General features: G+C 51.3%; 3 protein-coding genes and 1 non-coding gene across 4 annotated transcripts; 2 read left to right on the top strand and 2 right to left on the bottom strand.

Annotated features, from left to right (window-relative positions):
- Positions 1–1,891: 1,891 nt before the first annotated feature.
- Positions 1,892–3,973, bottom strand: MBOAT4 (membrane bound O-acyltransferase domain containing 4). The gene is made up of 3 exons (XM_059818255.1): positions 3,855–3,973; positions 3,087–3,302; positions 1,892–2,798 (listed from the first exon to the last, which is right to left on the bottom strand). Exons 1-3 carry the CDS (start codon positions 3,971–3,973, stop codon positions 1,892–1,894), a joined length of 1,242 nt encoding a protein of 413 aa, XP_059674238.1.
- A 5,598-nt stretch (positions 3,974–9,571) lies between these two features.
- On the bottom strand, positions 9,572–10,003 carry LOC132317131 (ribonuclease CL2-like). Its single transcript, XM_059818167.1, has one exon. It carries the CDS (start codon positions 10,001–10,003, stop codon positions 9,572–9,574), a length of 432 nt encoding a protein of 143 aa, XP_059674150.1.
- Positions 10,004–13,067: 3,064 nt separating this feature from the next.
- RPS3A (ribosomal protein S3A) lies at positions 13,068–17,860 on the top strand. The gene is made up of 6 exons (XM_059817645.1): positions 13,068–13,158; positions 14,032–14,135; positions 15,322–15,509; positions 15,684–15,892; positions 17,022–17,131; positions 17,671–17,860. The coding sequence occupies exons 1-6, from the start codon at positions 13,097–13,099 to the stop codon at positions 17,790–17,792; spliced, it is 795 nt and encodes a 264-aa protein (XP_059673628.1). The 5' UTR covers positions 13,068–13,096; the 3' UTR covers positions 17,793–17,860.
- LOC132317173 (small nucleolar RNA SNORD73) lies at positions 17,362–17,431 on the top strand. The gene has a single exon (XR_009484025.1). It is a non-coding gene; the product is annotated as a small nucleolar RNA SNORD73 (small nucleolar RNA).
- Positions 17,861–20,345: the final 2,485 nt, after the last annotated feature.

Below are 20,345 nucleotides of genomic sequence, written 5' to 3'. Positions count from 1 at the left end.
TTCTGCAGCCCTTGGAGAAGGGGTAGGTTTGGGGTACATGGAGAGAGCCCGGCATGAGACTAGCTGAGCTAACCCCCTCCCAGCTCAAAATGGGAAGAAATTAATGAGCACTTTCTTCCAGCCTTGATTCACCTCCAGATCCAGCCTGCTCTCTTGGGGCAATTTTAATTCCCCAGTTTTTTTGACATTTCATACAGTTTCTCTGAATCTTTTCCAGGCTTCTCACCTGGAATATTTTTTTTTTTAATCTGTTTGGCTATGGTTGCTGCTGATGGGAGGGGATGGTTCCTTGGCTGGGCACCCATTTGCAATGAATTTCCCCTGATCCCCTTAGGGAGGAGGCCGTGCAAGTCCCTGCCTGCTGAAAGAATGTGGGACGGCTCTAACCGCGGCCGTCGGGGATTTTTTTTATACGCTGGCTTTCTTGCGTCTGACTCTTGGGTCCACTTCCCTCCAACATAGGTGACAGGAGCCTTCTGACTTGGGAACCACTGTCCCATGGACCATCCTGGACACAACACCCTGGAAAGTCTGGCCCTGGCTTGCTGCATGTGGTCTCACGTGGGCCAGCAGAGTCATTAAACAGCTGGAGAACCTGCCTGAAGGAGCCCAGCATGTTTTTCAGAGATAAGATGAAGAGATGACTCAGTTTCTAAGCACTGATGTAGGGAATAAGTTGGAGGCAGCTCTGCAGGACAGTGCTGAAGGAGGCAGGGCTTTCCCTTGAGTTTGGGCACTTGAGACTGGTTCTGGCGTTGGTCCTGGTACCCTGCAGCAGCATGCACAGCGGACCAGAGGCCAACTATAGTCTTGTAGCATTTTCAGCTATATTATTTTGAGATTTGGTGGGTGGCTTCTTGCTCTCATATAAACAGAAATTCTTAGTTCCATGCTTTCCTAATACCTTCCCCTATGGTAGCTCATGCTTCTCCAGCCTAAACAGTCCTAGGCTTTTGGGTCCTAGGCCAATGCATGTACTGGAGAAATGCATTAGGGTTTGTGCTGTATAGCTTTGTGGGGAAAGTGACACCTAAGCCTTGGTTGAATGCCACAGCTGAGTCCGAGGACTTCGCTGGCTTGCTCCCCCTTGCCCATGCTGTCCTCAGCATGCCATGGGCCGCAGCCCTCCTTTTCCTAGCAGGCATTCTTGCCCCCATGCCCAGGATCCTCTGCAAGAATGTTGGAGGGGATGGATCATCCCTCTTCCCCCTGTGGCAGGGGACAGAGCTGGCCCTGTGCCCTGGGGACCAAGCATGTCACCCACCTGGTGGGGAGTGGGGATTGCAGGAGAGATATAATTGGGAACACAGTTTGGTGTCCACATGCCACAGGGACAGTGCTGAGGAGCAGTTGCTGGAGGAGCACCACAGACCCATGCATCTTGGTAGGACTGCTGGGTGGAGACAGGAGTGATTCATGTCTTGTGCTGCCCTCAGACAGACTGTCAGCCCCTTTCCCTGTGCCCAGGCTCTCAGTGGTCCGTGCACACAAGAAAGGTGGCAAGACAGCTCTCTGCCAGTGCCTGCTATCCCCATGGAGGACAGATTTCCAGGAGATGGGCAGAGTTGCCAACTGGTGCATCTGTAGCACAGATGAGATTGGTGAGGAGGTCGTGTACTTCCTACGTGAGATGAGGCTGAGACCCAAAGTCCCAAGACGAACACTGGGCAGGCAGTGCTGCTAGAAACCCTCTTGCCCAGTGGTCTGGTGACCTCACCTCCCTGCTTCAGAGCATCCCTCAAAACTGGGGGATATCTCAAGAGTAAAAGCCAACCTGATTCTCTGGAAATGCTGTTATATGAGATTGCTTGGCCAATAGCACTTCTCACCCTGCATGCACACATGTGGAGGGACATGCCCCACTGGCTGCACAAGTTAGCCCAGGACAGGCTCAGTTCTGCTTCGGCTTCTTGGCAAGGAGCAGCAGCACGAGGCCGTAGGAGAGGGGAAGGATGCTGTTGCAGGAAGTCCAGAGCAGGCAGAGCATGGTGAAGCTCTCAGTCTCCACAGCCACCAGGATGTAGGCGACGATGAGCTGCGTGAAGACCCAGGTTGTGCCACGGTAGAGGAGCTTTACACCCTGAGAGGTGGCCCAGGCACTGAGGAAGGGATGGATGCGGTAGTCGGCCTCCACCATGACAGCCCAGCACAGGAAACCAAAGACCTGCCCGGGCCTGAGGCCGTGCCACCAGGCAGAGAAGGCAAAGGTGGCTAGGAGTGGCTGGGCTGGGCAGCGCTGGAAGACGAGTCTCCTCAACCAGCGGGACGTGCTCTTGTTCCAGGTTCGGGCGAAGACGGACAGGCGGTGGGTTGTCTCCAGCATCCACAGATCACGGACGGAAAGGTCGCCCTGGCCCGCCTCCGGCCCGAAGCCTGCCACCTCAAGGAGGGCCTCATCCAGCACCCAGTGCAAATAGTAGGCCAGCCTGAGGAGCAGGGCCTGCGCCCAGGTGCGGGGCAGGCAGCCCAGGCCGGCACAGCCCTGCCCGCCGGCCAGCCCTCCCGCCAGCCCCAAGCGCAGCCCCTGCAGGGCCAGTGCGCAGAGGCACCGCTGGCTGGCGGCCCTCAGCGGGCGGCGGAGAGCACCCCGGGACTCGGCCTGGGCCCGAAACCTGCTGAAGGAGCACAGGGGACCTCCGAGGAGGGCTGGGAAATAGAGCAGGTAGCTGCAGAGAGGCAGCGCGCCATGCAAAAGCCCCTGGCCCAGCTGGAGTGGCACAAGCCCTTCGTGGATGTCCAGGGCCAGAGACGTAGCCTTCTGGGTGAGCAGCATGATGGCAGAGAGGGCGACGGCTGGCCTGGAAGGAGAGGGAACCTGAGAGCTGCCGAGACGGCCTCAATGGGATTATTAGAGGCACGGGCGCAAGGCTGCAGACGGGGGATGTTATGTCCGACACCCCCAGAGCACTGGCTTGCCCACAGCATCACCCATGCACAGGGATGCAGCCGGAGCCAGAGTGGAGACTGATGGCTGTGAAACAGCGAGCCAGTGCGGTCCGGGGGGCCCTCCACCCTCACAAAATGACTGGGAGGGCCGCCAGTGTGCCGAGGGGATGAGCGGGAAGGAGGCAGAGCTGGGGTGTTACCTGGCATCCTGTGGGTCCAGCTCCCAGCTGCTCAGACCCAGGTGGCAGAGTGTCTGCCAGGACATCTGGAGGGTGAAGACCCAGGTGTGGGCATGAGCTGGGCTGACGGAGAGGAGGACAAGCACGGAGCCAGCTGCAGGGATGAGGAGCAACACAGCGTAGCTGCCCATGGCTGTGCCAGCAAGGAGACATCCTCCAGCGAGGAGGAATATGTACCTAGAAGAGACCAGATGCCCTTTGGCTGCCTTTTACGGAAAATGGGGCTTGAAACTCCTGCCAGAGCGTTGATAGTGGAGCTTAGTCTGGGTCCTGCAGCCTCCACAGCCCCCCTGTAGTCTGCCTCTTGGCCTCTCATGGAGCTGAGGGATCACCAGGGCCATCGCAGCTGCAAGCAGGAATGGAGGGGGGGGACTGGGACAGATATTGCTGGCCCTGCCTGTCCCCCACCCTAGTCACACCAGAGACAGTTCCCATTTCCTGCCCTTCTCCCCTTGCCCATGTGCTCATCCTGGTACATCCCTAAACCCATCTCTCACAACCCTGAAGTGTCCGGCCTGGCTGTTTAGTCCTTAACGACCTTGATCTGGCCCCACTGCAGAGAGTGGGGACTGGGGACAGCTCACATCCAAGCCATACAAATGTCCCTACCCGAGTCAGCGGGGACTTACTACCATGCATCCTGCTGCACCTCTGGCCAGGAGAGCCCCCAGAAAGCATCCACAGGCATGACTTGCCCTCCGCGCAGCAGCAGGGGTGACAACCACATACCGGGCAGTCAGAGAGAGGTGCCCTGAAGCACAGAGGTGGTGGAAGAGAGCGGCGAAGGGGAAAGCCGCCAGCCGGTACGGGGCTGCAGGGAGAAGGACAAGCAGGTCTGCCCAGCGCATTGAGCACCTTGCTTCTTCAACTGCCTCTGATGCCTGGAGAAAGGACTGCGCCAAGGGCTGCTCTGGCTCCTCTTTATACGTGGCAGGACCTCAAAAAACCAGAGCAGAACTAAGGAAACAGAGGTATCTGCAGGAAGAGGAGCATGTTTTTTGCATTCATCAGTGCTGACTCCTTCAAGCACCTCTGTCCCAAGGTTAGTGTGTAGGTGGAAAAAGTTGGCGTTGGTTATTTGCTTTGCCAGACGCCTGGACCATTACCACATACTTCGAAGACAGCGAGAGTGAGCTGCCGAGATAAGAGCCTCTTTGAGCTGCCACATGTGCTGTGCTGGGATGAACCTCAGAGCAAAATCCCCAGGTACTCCCAGAGGCTTGATCCTTTCTCTTTGCTTCCTCTCAGCTCAGTCCTTCCCAGAGAGCTGTGGCTTTTTCCCAGCTCACTTGTTACGGCGTAGTGGCGGGGACACCCCAGTATTTAAACTCCTGGTCACAGAAAGGAGAGGATGGGTTCTGCCATGTCTCAGTGACATGGAGGGAGGGTGAGCCCCTCAGCCCCACCACTCAGACCAAGCTACAGGGCCTTTTCATTTACCAGAGATAACTGAAGAGCTCTATTCTCTCCAAACAGTTTTTCTTCAAGTAAATAAAGAAGTAAGTAGAAAATATGGACTCACAGAGATACTTGTGATGGTAGAAATTAGTCATTCAGTTAAACTGTTTAAACTGCACATACATTCAAAAATGTGCCATATGAGAAAGCAAAAGGTCCTCTTTTGGGCTGGACTTGAAAGGTGAAGGCGACGTGAAGCCAGTTGCTATTGTTCTTACAATGCCACCAGCAGTATTTCAAGCTAAACAGACAAAAAAGTCCGAGAAAATCAGTCTACAGGACTTGACTCTTCTTCGTGAGAAACAGCTAAGAAAAACCAGACAAATTCAAATGGAAAGCTCATGGATTTTTTTTTTTAAATTCAGTTGATATCTGTTTTATTTTAGGCATATGAACACTGTGAATACGAAGAGGAATACCCTGGAATTTCCTTCTGGAAGAAAAAAAAAATAACATATTGGAGGGGTAGAAGAAGTAATGTTTTCCCTTTCCTTTGACAAATGCTTCAAAATATTTAGATTAATCCATTTTTCAGTAAAAAGAGCAAAACTGGTACCTAAAGTTACAGAAAGAACTGTGCTCATTAAAAAAAGAAATTTTGATTTTAAAAATACATCAAGTCTGACTTCTATGAATGCTTCTACTCTTCACTGAGCTTTTCAAGCTATGGTGATGTTGGAAAGCTTACCATATTGTTTGGACGAGTTATTTAGTTCTAAGAATGCAGGGGATCAAAACCCCATGGAAAAAATTATTAGAGCAAATGCTGCAGAGAAACCCACTGTATTTTGCTGTATTTGTGCAGGGTATGTTTTAAAAGCAAGCAAGAGCACTAGAGAGAAGCTTTTTTCCATGTCAATTTTGGCATGCATGGCATGCAGCAACAGCCTGGTTTCACAGGACTCATCCTGCCAAATCCATGGAGCCCAGTATTGACTTTGCTGAGTAAATATTTTTGAAGGCCTTTGCAGTGCCTGCTTAAGCAATTCCCTGCTATGGTTCTGCAAGAATGCCATTGATTTTCAAGAAGCAGAAATGAACTCCCACAGTAGCATTGGAAACGTTAACACACTGCTCATGCCTCTCATTTTACACCCTCAGATGCTGGGCAGTGGAAGTGTGATCTTAGAGCGAGCGTCTGAGCCATAGTGAACCACATGAGAGCACTTTATTTGCTTCATTTCCATGTACTAAACAAGCAACAGCCCGATTCCTAGCTAAGGAATTAATTGTTTGGTAATCAGCAGGTGAGAAGAGCAGGCTGACCACTGTCAGAGCAAACTCTGGGCATGAAATTCAAGCAGATATGACTCAGATACTAGCTTTGGGCTAGTATCCAGAAAGTTTATAGTTGCTTTCTTGGTGGAATACAGTGCTGTTTTGGGAACAGTTTCGGTTGCCTATTGTAATGCAGCCTATACTGCTCTGCTGCAGGACACACTGCAAAGTGAAAGACGTACATTGAAAGCAAAAAAAGTTTTTTTAAAGAAAAAAAATCAGACTGACACAGTTTGTCTTTTCCCCAGAGAAAAACACATAAATGCGAAGGGAAGCCATTAAATAGGGTTCAGGAGGCCTGAACTGAGCTCCTGTCTGAGACTTTCTCTGTGACCTTAGGAAAGCCACTTAACTCCCATCCACAAAACAGAGATGATAGTTTCTGTCTCCCTGTGGTGGTGTAAGGCAGAATCAACCACAAACCTTGGGACTTTACATTTGGCTGTGATAGGCAGGACATGAAAGTACCTAAATGAGAAAAGAATTAAGAAATAAATGCAAAAATCCTGCCTTTATTTTCAGGCACCACTCCCATGCTGCCTTTTTGCTACTTGTTGCCATTATAGTTTTGCTGACCACTGCCTGTAAATGGCCCACTGCTGCTTGTGGCAAAGACCTTTTTGTCTCCCTGGATAAAGGGCCACATCCCAGTAGTTCAAGGATAGTGTGGAAGTCTCTTAATCACAGCTGTGATTCCACTCAAGGAGGTCTGAAGTTGTGCCTGGGAAAGGGGGCACTTCTCATGTAGTTTTTCTATATCTTCTGTGCTTCTCAATACCCAAATAATAATTAAAAGTGTATGTTAATTGGCAATAAATTAGATTTCTGCAAGTCACTTTTTCACCTGCAATATGGCCTTGTAACTCCTGAGCTCAGCCACATCAGCTGAGCTTAGTGCAGGTGAGGGGCAGCCCTGTGCCCTTCCCTGTGCCAGCAGTGGCAAAAGAGGTGGTTTAGTTTCAAAGCAGAATCCTATTAGGAACTCCTTTTTCTCTTTTGGTGTTGAGACCAAGGCCAGATGGAGATGGATCCTCTTGTACCTCCTAAGGTTTTGGGACATTTAGAACAGGGACTGACATCACTGGAGACCATCCCCAGTGCTGGTTCCCCTCAACCTCACCACAGAGCTCCTGAGACAAGAGGTATGCGGCTCCAAGGACCATACACAGCAGCCAGTGATGGGCAAAAAATGTCTAGGGCTGCATGCTGTTCTCCCTCCATCCCCTTTCACATGATATGCAAGCCCCGCAGAGAGCCAGTTCTTGTCCTGATGTCTCCTTTTGGAGATAGCAGGAGCAGATACAGCTTTTCTGGTCCTTGTTATGAAGCCAGCAGATCAACTGGTGCTTTGCCTCAGAGGTAAAGTACCCGGCTATGATCCGCATTGCCACTGGACGCTGCAGAGTGGATGTCCTAACATCCTCAGGATGATCCTGATTCCTTTGTGGCTGAGTTTTTTTCCCTTCAGCCTTCATAAAGAACAGACACTAACATATGCTGAAGAAACAGAGTTGTTTCTTACCGGAAAACACAGCAGAGGGGTGAACCAACAGCACAATAACGGGATGGGATGTGCCAGAGGGGTGGAGCTGCCCTGCAGGCAAAGGGGAGATGCCAGGAACAACCCACCAACACACGCGTGTAGCCCCAGCTTGCAGGGCATCCCAGAACTGGCATTGCTGCTCTGGGACTGCTGCTCAGAGCTGGCTCCCCAAGATGGGTGTCATTTCTCCCATGCTCTTCAGAGCCTGTAGTGCAAGGCTCGTAGGGTAAATCACAGTGGTGGTATTTTTCGCTCCCAGTGTCAGGATGATCTGAGCTGCCAGACAACAGATGGAGAGGCTGGAGTCCTCCTCCAAGCCTTGAAGAACCAAGGTAGAAAGAAACAGAGCACAGATCAAATCCTTGCACTTGCAGAGACCCCTGGCATTCCCTCCTGAGAGGGTCAGCCCACCCAGTTCTTCCCATGGCCAGGAGGGAGCAGGGTGGTGAAGTGTATCTGCTGGAAGTTGCCAGGCCAGGAATGCCTTGAATGCCCTTGAGATACCCCAATTCCTCTCCCGTGTACAGGGAGTAGAGCTCTCCTCACTGGGGCAGGGCTGACAGCTGGAGCTCACCAGTCCATGGAGGGCCCTCCAAGTGCCTTTCTGATGAATTCCAGAAAAGGAGCACCTGAGTTACTCAAGGCACATGAGGAAGAGACACCTTGGACAGGGAGCAATTGAAAAGGATCAGGAAGACCATTTGCTGCACTTCTTTTCCTCCTCAGCTATAATTTCTGAGTGCGTTTGGGCAGCCTTTTTGCAGCAGCACAGCACCTGGATGTCAGCGCCTCCATCGGAGTCCTCAGGGCTCCCTCGGCAATAGGACCAGAGCAAAGAGGACCCCCAGCGTGCTGGGCTGCATTGGGCAGAGTGCTGCCAGCAGGTGGAGGGAGGTGATCCTGCTCCTCTGCTCAGCACTGCTGAGGCACACCCGGAATGCTGGATCCGGTGATGGACGGACGACTCAGCACAAGAGAGACATGAACATACGGGAGAGAGTCCAGCAAAGGGCTGCAGATGATGAAGGGACTGGAGCGTCTCTGGTAAGAGGAAAGGCTGAGAGAGCTGGGACTCTTCAGCCTGGAGAAGAGCAGGCTCAGGCAGGGGGAGCTTATCAGTGTAGTGGTAAGTACTGATGGGGAGGAATGAAGACAAGGGAGCCACGCGCTTCTTAGTGGAGGCCAGTGACAGGAAAAGAGCTGATGAACACAAGCTGAAACACATGAGATCCCATCCAAACCCAAGAAAATACGTGTTTGTGCATGCGTGTGCATGTAGTGTGTGTGCTGTGTGTATGTGCTTGTGTATTGTGTGTGTGTTGTGCGTGTGTGTTCGTGCTGTGTATGCATGTTGTGTGTAGGAGCGGGTGTGTGTGCTGTGTGTATGTTTTGTGTTGTGAGTGTGGTGTGTGGTTGTGTGTTGTGTGCACAGTGCATGTTTTGTGTGTGTTGTGTGTTTGCATGTGTTTGTGTGTTGTGTTTTTGTGTGTATCCAGTGTGCATGGGGTGGTGGTTCAGGGCTGTGTGGCCCCAACCAGTGCTTGGCTCCATGGGGGTGCCAAGGGGGCCCAAGAGCAGCCTCAGCCCCAGAGATGCCCCAGATAGGGTCAGAGGCATGTGAGAGAGGGGACTGTGGGGCACATGAGGGTTTATGGGGCAGGCATGGGGGAAGTTGGGGGTACTGAGGGGGTTATGAGGCACATGGGAGGTTGGGAGACCCTGCAGGAGCTATGGGGCATCCAGGAAAGCAATGTGACATCCAAAAGGTCAGGATACCGGGGGAGAGAGTTGGGTGCATATCCAGGGGATCGGGGGACCCTGGGAGGGGTTATGGGGCACCCAGGGGAGTTGTGGAGCACCCTGGAAAGGGGAGTCCGTGCAGCACAGGAGAGGTCAGAGTCACCCTAGGGGGGCTATGGGACACCCAGGACGTTGGGAAAACCCAGGGGTTTAATGAGGCACGTGAGGGGCCAGGTCCACCTTGGACAGGGTTGGGGGCACCCAAGGGGTCTCAGGGGCACCCAGAGAAGTGTAGGATCGCAGGGTCCCCCCAGAAGCTGATGCTGGAGCCCAGGCCTGTGGCACCTCCTTTATTGCAGGCCCTAATGGAGCCCCCAGTGGGAGGGAGAGTCCACGTCCCCATCTACAGCCCCCGCCACGTCAAGCCTCACTGGGGGGGCGCGTGGGTGCCAGCGAGGTGCACGGGCAGCCCATCAAGGCAGGCGACACGCACATGGTGCTGGAGCTGCCGAGCCCGGTAGGCGCAAGGGGGCCGGGTGTCCCTCCCCCGCAGGCGGCAGGCTGTGAGGCCCATGGGTGTTGGGGTGCTGTGGAACCCCTCTGCATCAGGTGTCTGGGTGCAGGCAGCCACCAGCTCCTCGGCTGGAGCGTGCACAAAGGTGTTGGAGGGCTTGCAGGGCCGTCCTGGGGCCGTCACCCGCCGGCGTGCCAGCATGGTCTCGCAGTAGCGGTGCGCCGCGATCGCGGATGTCCGGGGGTGGTCCACATGCTGCCGCAGGAACTTCTCATAGCGGCTCTCACCCACCGCCCCTGCCAGTGCTGCCAGCACCAGGGCCATGCATAGGCCCCAGCTCGCCATGGGCACCTGTGGAAAGTGGGGTCAGGGCCATCTGGGCTTCTGGGCCCCCGATTGGAAACCCCACCCTGGATGCTCGATTCCTCTACAAATTCCCCCTCCCAGACACCTGGGTCCCTTACAAATCCCCTCTAAATGCATGGGGAACCCCTCTGGACACCTGGGCCATCTGTGGATCCCACCTGGATGCCTGGGTCCCCTACAGAACACCCCATGGACACCTGGGTCCCCTACAGTTCTGCAATCCCCAGAAGCCTGGGTCCCCTATAGAACAGCCCCCCTGGACCCCTGGGTCCCCTATAGATCTGCCCCCTGCCCCGACACTTGGATCCCCTACATACCCTCCCTCCCCCACCGGATGCCTGGGTTCCTCACAGTCCCCTCCCGCAGACACTCTGGTTCCCTACGCATCCCTCACCCGCACCTGCATGCGTGCCTCGGTTTCCCTTATGGCCTCAGGGTCTCCGGGATCCCTCCCACTCCTCCACGCCTCTTTTATACTGGCCCCGCTGGGCCCAATGGGCAAGGATCCAGGACGAGGGGCAGGGCAAAGAGCAAGGTCCAGCGGATTTGTGTGGGGAGCCAGGCGTCCAGGAAGCCCCACTCCCCCTCACGGCCCCCCCAAGGTCATTAGGTAGTCATTAACGAACCACGTGACTGGCTGCGCACATCCCCTTGGGTGCCCCCTGCCCATGTTGCCTTGGATGATGCATTCTGGCCTCGGCCGTGTGTCCCATGGGCAGGACACCTGGGTCCCCTTGGGTGGCAGGGTAAGATACCTAGTTCCCTGGTGGGGGGGTGGGATGTCAGCATCACCTCTGGGGCAGCTGACAGACACTCCTGCCCCTCTTGGACGATGTGGTATGTCCATGGCTGCCCTGCACTGCTTCGGGAGCTCTGTGTCCTTTCCCCTGTGCCCCCTTGCAGGCAAATTCGTACCCCTGGGAAGTGCCAGGATGCATTTTGCCCCACTGTTACCTCACATGCTCCCGGTTGCTCCACTGAGGCAGAGACAAGCAAAGAGCCAGGAGCCAGCCCGAGCCCATCAAAAACCCACCCCTTTCCGTTGACCGTCAGGGAGAATCTGAGGGAGCCCCAGGGAGAGTGTGTCCGCTCCAGAGGGAGAGGCATACAGTGCCCAGGAGAGGCTGGCACCGCCAGGTGCAAGTGGTCTTCATCCTCCTCTTCAAAGACATGATACAGACTGTGGTGGGAAGTGGCAAACAGAGGATGAGGAAGAAAGTGGACAGGAGCCCTCAGCTGCCCTTCTTCTGCATGAGCAACCAAGTTTGAACCCAACAGTGATTCAAGGAGGACAATGATGCTGACACTCCACGAGTGGGCCTCAGCACTGGGGCCATGGGCTGCTGAGAGATGCACCCTTGGAGTGTGTGTCAGACCTGACCTTCTTGTCCCCAATGACAGCACAGAGCTGCCCCCTTGTCTGTCCCAGGCCCACCATGTTTTTCAGCCTGGGGAAGGCTTGGCCCTGGGCACCACCTTCCCCAAAAGAGCTGGAAAAGGTCTAAGGCTGGCCACCCCACAAGACACAAGGAGCGGCCTAGCATACCACAAAAGGCACAGAAAGGCCGCAAGTGATGCGCTGGAAGTATCTTCGGAGGTCTCAGGGTATACCAAAAAGCAAGAAGTCCTTGGGGAGGGCATAGGACCGGAAGGCACAAGAGGGCTCTGTGGGGCCATGAAAGGCACAGTAAGGCCAACATGGGAGCACAGAATGGCACAGGGAGGTGGTTGGGGTGCACCTAAAGGCCACTGTGGTGTCCAGAAAGGTGCAAGGACCACCCTGGGGTGCTTGTGAGAGCCCAGCTGGGCCAAGACTCTGCTCCCACCTGCACCTGCAAAGCCCCCAAGTGCCCCACGGTGCTGCTGGCAATGCCACGGCTGCCTCGCCGCCCCTGGGCACAGCTCTGAGGGCAAGCGTGGGTCAGGCAGGTGCCCGGGCAATGTCCCTGCGCTGGCACAGCTCCTCCTCACTAAGCACTGGGGAGCACAGCCCAAAGCCCCTGGGGCTCGGGCCCACTCACCCCGTGGGGAGACAGACCCCCAGTGCAGGAGGCAGGCGTGGGAGCAGCAGGCTTAGAAAGCCAAACGGACGGACCCTCCCTCCCTGCCTCAGCCTTCCCTGCCTGCTTGGTGCCATCACAGGGCATCTGGTGACAGCATGGTGGGTGACAGCTGATGCCATCACCGTTTCATGGCGCAGACGCCGGCGCCGCTGGTGACTGGCTGCGTGCGGTTCAGGGTGACGGCGAGCGGTTGTCCGTGCAGAGACTGCAGCTCATCAGGGAGCAGCGCGATGCTCAGCCCGGGGCTCTCCCTGGTCCTCGCTCTCTGCACGGCCTCCCTCTTCCCGGCAGCCTCCGCCTCTCCAGCCGTCCCGCCTGGGCCGCATGAGGGAAGAGCCTGACCCGTGTCCCCGCTGGGCGCCGCGCCCTCCGTCGTGCCGCCGGCAGGCAGCGCCAGCCCGCTGCCAGGCTTCGTCCTCTCAACGAGGGCCGGCAGTACCCGCTGCCTGACACCCTCCCGGCCGCGTAGGCCCTGTCCCTGCGGCCCCCAGCGCAAACGCTGCCGGCCTTGTTGCCGTTCCCCCACAGAAAGCTCGGCCCCCCCCTCCGCTCGCTCTCTTTCCGCCGGCCCTTCCCGCCCTTCGCCGGTGCGGGGGGCGGCCTGGCCAGGGTGGCTGCTGTCGTGGGTGGGCTGCCGGCTGGAAACACAGGGCCCTGACTTTTTGCGCTTTAATTTTTTAGGAGGTCTTCCCACTTCTTTCGTCCCCTCCTTAAACCCCGCCGTGGGCGCAGTCGCTGCCCGCTCGGTCGCGACGCTCACGCCGAGATCCCGCAGCGGAAAGGAGCGGAGCGCAGCGGGAAGGGAGCGGGAGCGACGCCCCCTTTCCCCCCGCGCCGTTGGTTCCGTCCCGCTGTGGTACGTCCCAGCGGCCGCCTCCCCCCTCCCGGCGAGATGCCGCCCCATTCTCGCGAGAGCGCTGCCGCCGCCCGCAGGTCTCGCGCGAGCCTCACTCTCGTATAATCTCGCGTGAGCGGCGGCTTCCGGCCTTTTCGTCGGCAGGGCGGGACCATGGCGGTCGGCAAGAACAAGCGCCTCACCAAGGGCGGCAAGAAAGGCGCCAAGAAGAAAGTGTAAGGGCGGCCGGGAGAGGAGGAGACGGGACCCGGGGGCGCCGGGCAGGGCGCCGCGGCGGCCGGATGCCGTGGATGCGGGACGGATGGCGGCGGCCGGGAGCCGGCCGCTGCTGTCATGGCGGCGGCCGGGAGCGGGCCTCGTCGGGACGCGGGTCGGGATGCGTGGCGGCGGGAGGGGCGGGCCGCGGGGAGAGCCCGGGGCGGGGGGAGGCGGCGGTGGCCGCTGTCAGAGCGTGGGTCCCGGCCGGGCTGGGCTTCCCGCAGCTCCGCCACGTGCCCGCTGCCCCGGCACCGGGATAGGCCTCGGTGTGGGGAGCGCTCCGCGGCCGGGCGGCGTGTGGGAGGGCTGGGGCAGACCCGCGCCCCGCGCCCGGCTCCGGCACTGGCTGTAAACCTGCGCGCTGGGGACGCGGGCCTAGTGGGTCGGGCGTAGTTTGCTCCCTATAGAAGCGGGGGTTCTCGGGTGGTGTTGGTGCAAGCTACGTTGTATCTGGTGCGTTTTAGCTGTAGACGTCAAGTAATGAAGTGGCGGTCTTCATTGGATGTTAGTTAAAGTGCAGGGCTTGTATTGCTCCAGAGCCATAGTCGGAACTGGAGGGCTGTATAGCTTTTTGTTATCTTAGAGATATGATGTTTCTGCAGTTGATTTCCGTCTTTCTGAAGTAAGTTGAAGTGAATGCTTGCCTCCCTGTAGTGGGCAATATTAACTATCCGCATTAAGCGTACTTACCAACCTATCCACGTTTAACTTGGTGAGAAAAGTTTGATACTTGCAATTCCATTTCACAAAGCATATGGGGAGTTCATATTTCGACCTGGTTTAATCTGAGAAAATTAGTAAAAAATATTTTCCTTTTTATTTAAATTAAGGGTTGATCCTTTCTCCAAAAAGGACTGGTATGATGTCAAAGCACCAGCAATGTTTAATATCCGAAACATCGGGAAGACACTTGTCACCAGGACTCAAGGAACTAGTGAGTAGTGGGGTTTTATGCAGTAGAGGGAGATGTATTTGTTCCATGTGCTAGCTGCAAATGAGGCTCGATTAAAGAACTGCTGACACAGTTTTTGCTCATAATACTAGGCATCTGGAAGTTAAAAAAAAAAAAAGGGGCCGCCTCTAACTTAATTGCTTGATTTGAATGAGTTTTCTTAAGTTGACACTGTTGTTTAAACCAATGAGCTTAGTTGCAGGGAAGTTAATGCAGTGTGGTCCTTTGTACAAGAGTACCAAACCACAGATATGATACAGAAAGACATGCCTGAAGTTTCTAATGAACTACTGTTGTGGTAACCTGATGAATTTGAGCAAAACTAAGAATTAAGGAGTCATTGTGATTATCAGAGAGGGAGATGAGGGGACTGTGGTCACAATAGGATCATAAAGACCATCACCTTACGAGGGACTGAAATTTGAAACTTATAGGCAAAGGGAGATCTCTGAGAGCTGGAATTGCTAACTTAGTGGGAGCATATGTAGATGTAGCACTGAATGGTAAAGGTTTTTATATATAAAGGTTTTTAATAAGTACATGGAAAAAAGAAGCCTCTGTTAGGTATGCAGGGTGATCTGCATAGAGGTAACTATTTCTGGAAGGTTAGCTGTGTAGAATGGCTAAATAGTTGCATTATACTATTCTGGTTGCCCTTACAGTTATGAAGATGATTATTATTTTGAACTGTATACATGTTAAACAAGTAAAATAAGAATCACTGTAAACCAAGTGTGAGTCAGCCAGTGTTAAAATGGTTAGTTGTTAGAGGTAGAGCTGTGAAGTGACTGTACTTCGGTGTTTGTTACTGCTTTATCTCAGCTGAGCGCTGTGGCTTTTAATGTTTATCTTTTCATTATTGTTTGTCATTTCCAAATGCTTTGTAACCCCTTCCACTTTAAAAAAAAAAAACCTATTATATATGCTGGAATCCACAGTATCCTGGTATTTGTGTTCAGCATCTGATTCAATTCTCTTAAATAAACAAAATACAGTATTTGGTTCTAGGAGTTGATTTGATTTTGTTCAAGAGACATGTAAACTTCAGAGCTGTGAAGCTAGTTGCATCACCTACTACTAGACAATGTCAAATGGAACTTCAGTATTTGATTTGAGTAATACTTCCCTAATGTTAACAAAAGGTGTTTTGTTCTGTTTCATAATACAGAAATTGCCTCTGATGGACTGAAGGGTCGTGTATTTGAAGTGAGTCTGGCTGATCTGCAGAATGATGAGGTTGCCTTCCGTAAATTTAAACTGATAACTGAGGACGTTCAGGGCAAAAACTGTCTGACCAACTTCCATGGAATGGACCTCACCCGGGATAAAATGTGCTCCATGGTCAAAAAATGGCAGGTGTGTAAAGAACAAGGTCTGCGTTGTTGCTGGTGCCTTTAGGAAGGGAGGTAGCCACTGATGCATTGCAAAGCTATGTTTGAAGTGGCATCAGCAGATATTAATGAATCTCAGGTGCATGATTTTGAGAAATCTGTCCGTCACGTTGATGATAAATGGCTGCTTCTTTTTTAGACAATGATCGAAGCCCATGTAGATGTCAAAACCACTGATGGTTACCTACTGCGCCTCTTCTGCGTGGGTTTTACAAAGAAGCGTAATAACCAAATCCGCAAGACCTCGTATGCCCAGCATCAGCAGGTTCGACAGATTCGCAAGAAGATGATGGAAATCATGACCCGAGAGGTCCAAACCAATGACCTGAAAGAAGTTGTCAATAAGCTGTAAGCTTTGGCTGTGTTTTCATTTTTCTCCCCTACAGTTTAAATAGTGGTTTGTTGGTCATTTGTTACTGAGCACTTCGGGAATGCTGGTGCTTCACGTATTGTTTGGCAGAGACAAGGCAAGGCGCTTCTCGTGTTGAAAAGCTAATGTGCCATTTTCTTGGAATACTCTCTTAGTCTCTGTATCATGTTCGACTTCCATCATAGAATCATAGAACCATAGAATCATTTAGGTTGGAAAAGACCTCTAAGATCATCAAATCCAACCATAAACCTAAGCCTGCTAAGACCACCACTAAACCATCTCCCTAAGCGCCTCATCCACACATCTTTTAAATACCTCCAGGAATGGTGACTCAGCCACTTCCCTGGGCAGCCTGTTCCAGTGTCTGACAGCCCTTTCGGTGAAGAAATTTTTCTTAATATCCAATCTAAACTTCCCCTGATGCAACTTGAGGCTATTTCCTCTTGTCCTATCACTCTTCACTTGGGAGAAGAGACCAACACCCACCTCACCACAACCCCCTTTCAGGTAATTGTAGAGAGCGATGAGGTCTCCCCTCAGCCTCCTCTTCTCCAGACTGAACAACCCCAGTTCCCTCAGCCGCTCCTCATAAGACTTGTGCTCCAGACCCCTCTCCAGCTTCGTCACCCTTCTCTGGACACGCTTCAGCACCTCAATGTCTTTCTTGTAGTGAGGGTCCCAAAACTGAACATAGTATTCAAGGTGTTTGCATATATGTTTGCGTAAATGTAACATGAGGCTCTCCAGAGATTTTTGATTCATGTTTCTACAGACTAAAATAGTAATTCTGATCAGTTAGAGCTCTGAATGTTCTGGGTTCTTCTGGTGGAAGGAAGTTTTCCAAAGTGTGCCATTTGCTTCCAAAAGTGTGATTGCAGATTTGCTCTCGAGCATGCTTGCACTATATCCCTTCTCACATTGCAAGAAAAATGTCTTGGAATCTGAACATACTTGAAGAAAATTGTCAGAGTGTGAAGGTAGTATTGATGTTGCAAACTTCTATAGAATATTATGTGTTCCTAAGAATTGTTTTAAGCCCGCCTTGCTGACGAAGCAGGCATAATTTTTAATGTTCTGGTACTGATGTGCTCTCTGATTTCTCAGGATCCCAGACAGCATTGGCAAGGACATAGAGAAGGCGTGTCAGTCCATTTACCCTCTCCACGATGTCTATGTCCGCAAGGTTAAGATGCTGAAGAAGCCCAAGTTTGAATGTAAGTTGATTACTGCAAACAGTTAGTGTTCTTAGAGGAGGATGTGGGAAGCCGTTACTTTAAAATGCATTTGCTTTTGGATTAAGATGTTAAAGCAGCATCATAAGCTGAAGTAGCTGTAGTAGCTAAAAGGCTTGACCTAGTCTGACAAAGCAATGATCGTTCAGTTTGGAGCTTTTTTGAATTTTTGCCTGAAACTGCTGCCGAATGTTTAAAGGCTTTGGCTTGGGAATGAATGATGACAAAATGTTTCGGTCCCAGATGACATGGAATGATTCTATTTTCCCATTTTCTGACATTCCCTTATAATGCAGTAGTAGGTTCTTGACTTACCTCTTTTAAAAGTTTAATTTGCAATTTCATTATGTAGCACTTACGTCACTGCTTGTTTTTGTCTGACTCTGAGTTATTGCAGCAGCATCTCCTTGCATGAGCTTTCTGGATGTTCTGGTGGTTTAATCTGTATATGATGAGCAATTCAATAATTTAAAACTGTTTAAATAGGTGCATCTCTCACTATTTATACTACTTCTTTTTAGTGGGCAAGCTGATGGAACTGCATGGTGAAGGTGGTGGTGCTGGAAAACCTTCTGGGGATGAGGCAGGCACTAAAGTAGAGCGAGCTGATGGATATGAGCCACCCGTGCAAGAGTCTGTCTGAAACTAAAAATTGACCGAAAATAAAAGTTTTAATATACAGAATTAACGTTTGGTTGCCTGTATTGCTACTGGACAATATTGGTACTGGGTATGTGGATGGGTTTTTAATAAGGTAAACCTATTGCCCTGGTTTAAAAAAAAGGCAAAAAAATACTTGTTTTGGAGATCTGTGTTTCATGATGGGTGGAAGAAGGTGGTTTGTCCTTTTTGAGAGGTGCTATTTGAAAGTACAGTATCAAGGATTCTGTATGTTGGGTTTCCCCACCAATTCTAGTCCTCCCAAGAGAAACCTTGTGGAATGTGTGCGGAGGTTGTAGCTTCTGTTACATTGGTGAAGGATGCTTCAAAGAGGAGCATTGTACAGGGCAAATGGGGTGCCACACAGAGAAGCTTAACTGTTTCAGGATTTTTTTATTGTAAGGAAGCTTCAGGGATTTATCAGACTACTTGAGAATTTCATATGTGTATGTTTAAGCTTCTTGGTGGTAATTTATTTGATACGGCTTCTCATGGGATAGATTTGGTCTCTGATAGTCAAAAGGGGTTAAAAGATCTTTAAGTTGTAATTTTGGTTATGGAAGCAGCGTCAGTTCTGAGCAGGGTAGCAATGCAGAATATGCTGAAGAGTAGGGTTGTATGTAGTTTTTTAACCTGTCAGAACTGAGGGATAACCATAATTGGAGTTGAAAAACCTGTGGAACTTCAGGGGAAAAAAATTCTGCTGTAAAAAGGCAATGGTCTATCTTCTGAAAATAAAGCACTTAAAATTACTCAGATGATCACTTAAGAGTGCTTTTTCCATTATCTGATAGTATTTTTGCTTGTTGCTCAGCTTATGCCGGCTTCAAAATTGAAGAGTGAGGGTTTTTTCTGGCTAAACAAGGAGTATTTTGCACTATCAGCATGTTTTCTTTAGAACTGGGCAAGAAACCTAAACTTCACACTGTTAAATTGTTGGTAATTTGTGAATCTGAGAACAATGGTACTGACCTATTTGGGGAGGTCACTGAGATAGCGGTGGTGGCTCTTGTAGTCAGCTGTGAAATGGCTTAGGACAAGAAATGGAGAAAAGTAATGAAATGTTACTGTTGCAACTAAGATAGCAGGGGAAGAGTAGAGTGATGCCACCCCTGAGGGCTGTACTCTTCAGTGTCAGGGATTGTCACCTTTTCCTAGTTGACAGTTCTGGTTTGGAGAAAAAAATACGCAAAATGAAGAGGATGTTTTCTGATTTATTCAGAAGACTGCAGGTGATGTGATTCCAAGATGATACTTAGAACAGCCCATGACTTAATTTTCAGGTAACTGATCTTTACTGGATTGCAAATGCAGGCCTGCTTGTTCTGCTTTTTCCCATATGTGCAGTGGGAGGGTAGCGAGTGTTGAAAACTTTCATGATGCTGAAACAGGAGAAAGGAATAGTGCTGCTTTTGGTGTTCTGCTTTGCTCGTCATCTGTACTGTTGGGGCAGGTGTCATTCTCCTCCAGGAGTCCCAGACAGTCGTATTTTTAAAGACATAAATTGCAACAAATTCCCCTTTGCTTCTCTAATAAAAATGAGAACTTTTCACTGGGGTTAGGAAAATAAACCATGATTTATGGTAAGTGTAGCAAGGTTGAAAACCCTTGAACCTACTACAGTAAGTTTTAATGCAGGTGTGTACATGTACACATGTATATAGTCAAGCCCCGCGTTACAGTTAGATCTTTCAGAGCTTTCTAGTAAGGGACATGTGTTGGCTGTATTTTCTCTGCTTAGCAATTTCCATCAAACAAATCGTAAGGGACTGCAACTGGCCTGTACTCTCTGTAGACTAGGAGAGTTAGAAATCCTAAGGTGTCGTTTGTGAAAACTTGGGTGTCTTTTATCCTGCTATTTTTAAATTCAGCTGTACACCTGAGGAGTTGCGTTGCAAAAAGGCTAGTGCAAGAGCATTTTGGAAAAGAACAAGAACTTGGCTTTTTTCAGTTTTTCAAAAATTGTTCTACTGTTTCATGCTGTTCTGGTTTGGGTTTTTTTATTTTTTTTGGAGCAGTAGACTGCTGGCATTACCACATAGGGGCTCTGGGTAAACGTATATAAAATTATTTCAGATGGAGAAAAGTAAGCAGGAAGGAAAGTTTTGTGCATCCTTTGTATTCTCTGTACAAACAATGAACTGAAAAATCATGGTGTGTGAATAGCAATCAGCAGATCACCCTTGAAGTATGCATGGAATTGCTATTCAGCTCAGGCTCAGCCCATGTCTTCAGCATGGGTAATCTTGCCTTTGCCACAGCAAGAGCAGAGCATCGCTGTCTTGTGTGATGCGCTGGGATGACAGTGGCTGCTGCAGGGAGCAAAGGTCAGATTCTGCAGGTGGTAAGTGTGAAACGTACCGAGTCTGAAGGCTTGAATAAACTGCATTAAAGCCATCAGGGTTCTCTGAGGGTTTGGACTACTTGTAAAGGCATACCATACTGTATTATTTGTTTGGGGGTGGGTTTGGTTGGGTTTTTTTGCTGTTGGGTTAAATATATAAGCAGAGTAAGATCCATAAAACACTCATGTCAA

This window comes from Gavia stellata, chromosome 5 (assembly GCF_030936135.1).
Source record: "Gavia stellata isolate bGavSte3 chromosome 5, bGavSte3.hap2, whole genome shotgun sequence".
In the NCBI taxonomy this organism is placed as follows: domain Eukaryota; kingdom Metazoa; phylum Chordata; class Aves; order Gaviiformes; family Gaviidae; genus Gavia; species Gavia stellata.
This window is presented reverse-complemented; position numbering and strand designations above follow the sequence as displayed.

Coding starts and splice junctions, on each gene's coding strand:
- MBOAT4 (XM_059818255.1), bottom strand. CDS start 3,973: ATGCGCTGGGCAGACCTGCTTGTCCTTCTCCCTGCAGCCCCGTACCGG. Junction 3,303..3,854: donor CACCTCTCTCTGACTGCCCG/GTATGTGGTTGT, acceptor GGTCTCTTCTAG/GTACATATTCCTCCTCGCTG. Junction 2,799..3,086: donor CTGGACCCACAGGATGCCAG/GTAACACCCCAG, acceptor CTCTCCTTCCAG/GCCAGCCGTCGCCCTCTCTG.
- LOC132317131 (XM_059818167.1), bottom strand. CDS start 10,003: ATGGCGAGCTGGGGCCTATGCATGGCCCTGGTGCTGGCAGCACTGGCA.
- RPS3A (XM_059817645.1), top strand. CDS start 13,097: ATGGCGGTCGGCAAGAACAAGCGCCTCACCAAGGGCGGCAAGAAAGGC. Junction 13,159..14,031: donor AAAGGCGCCAAGAAGAAAGT/GTAAGGGCGGCC, acceptor ATTTAAATTAAG/GGTTGATCCTTTCTCCAAAA. Junction 15,893..17,021: donor AAAGAAGTTGTCAATAAGCT/GTAAGCTTTGGC, acceptor CTGATTTCTCAG/GATCCCAGACAGCATTGGCA.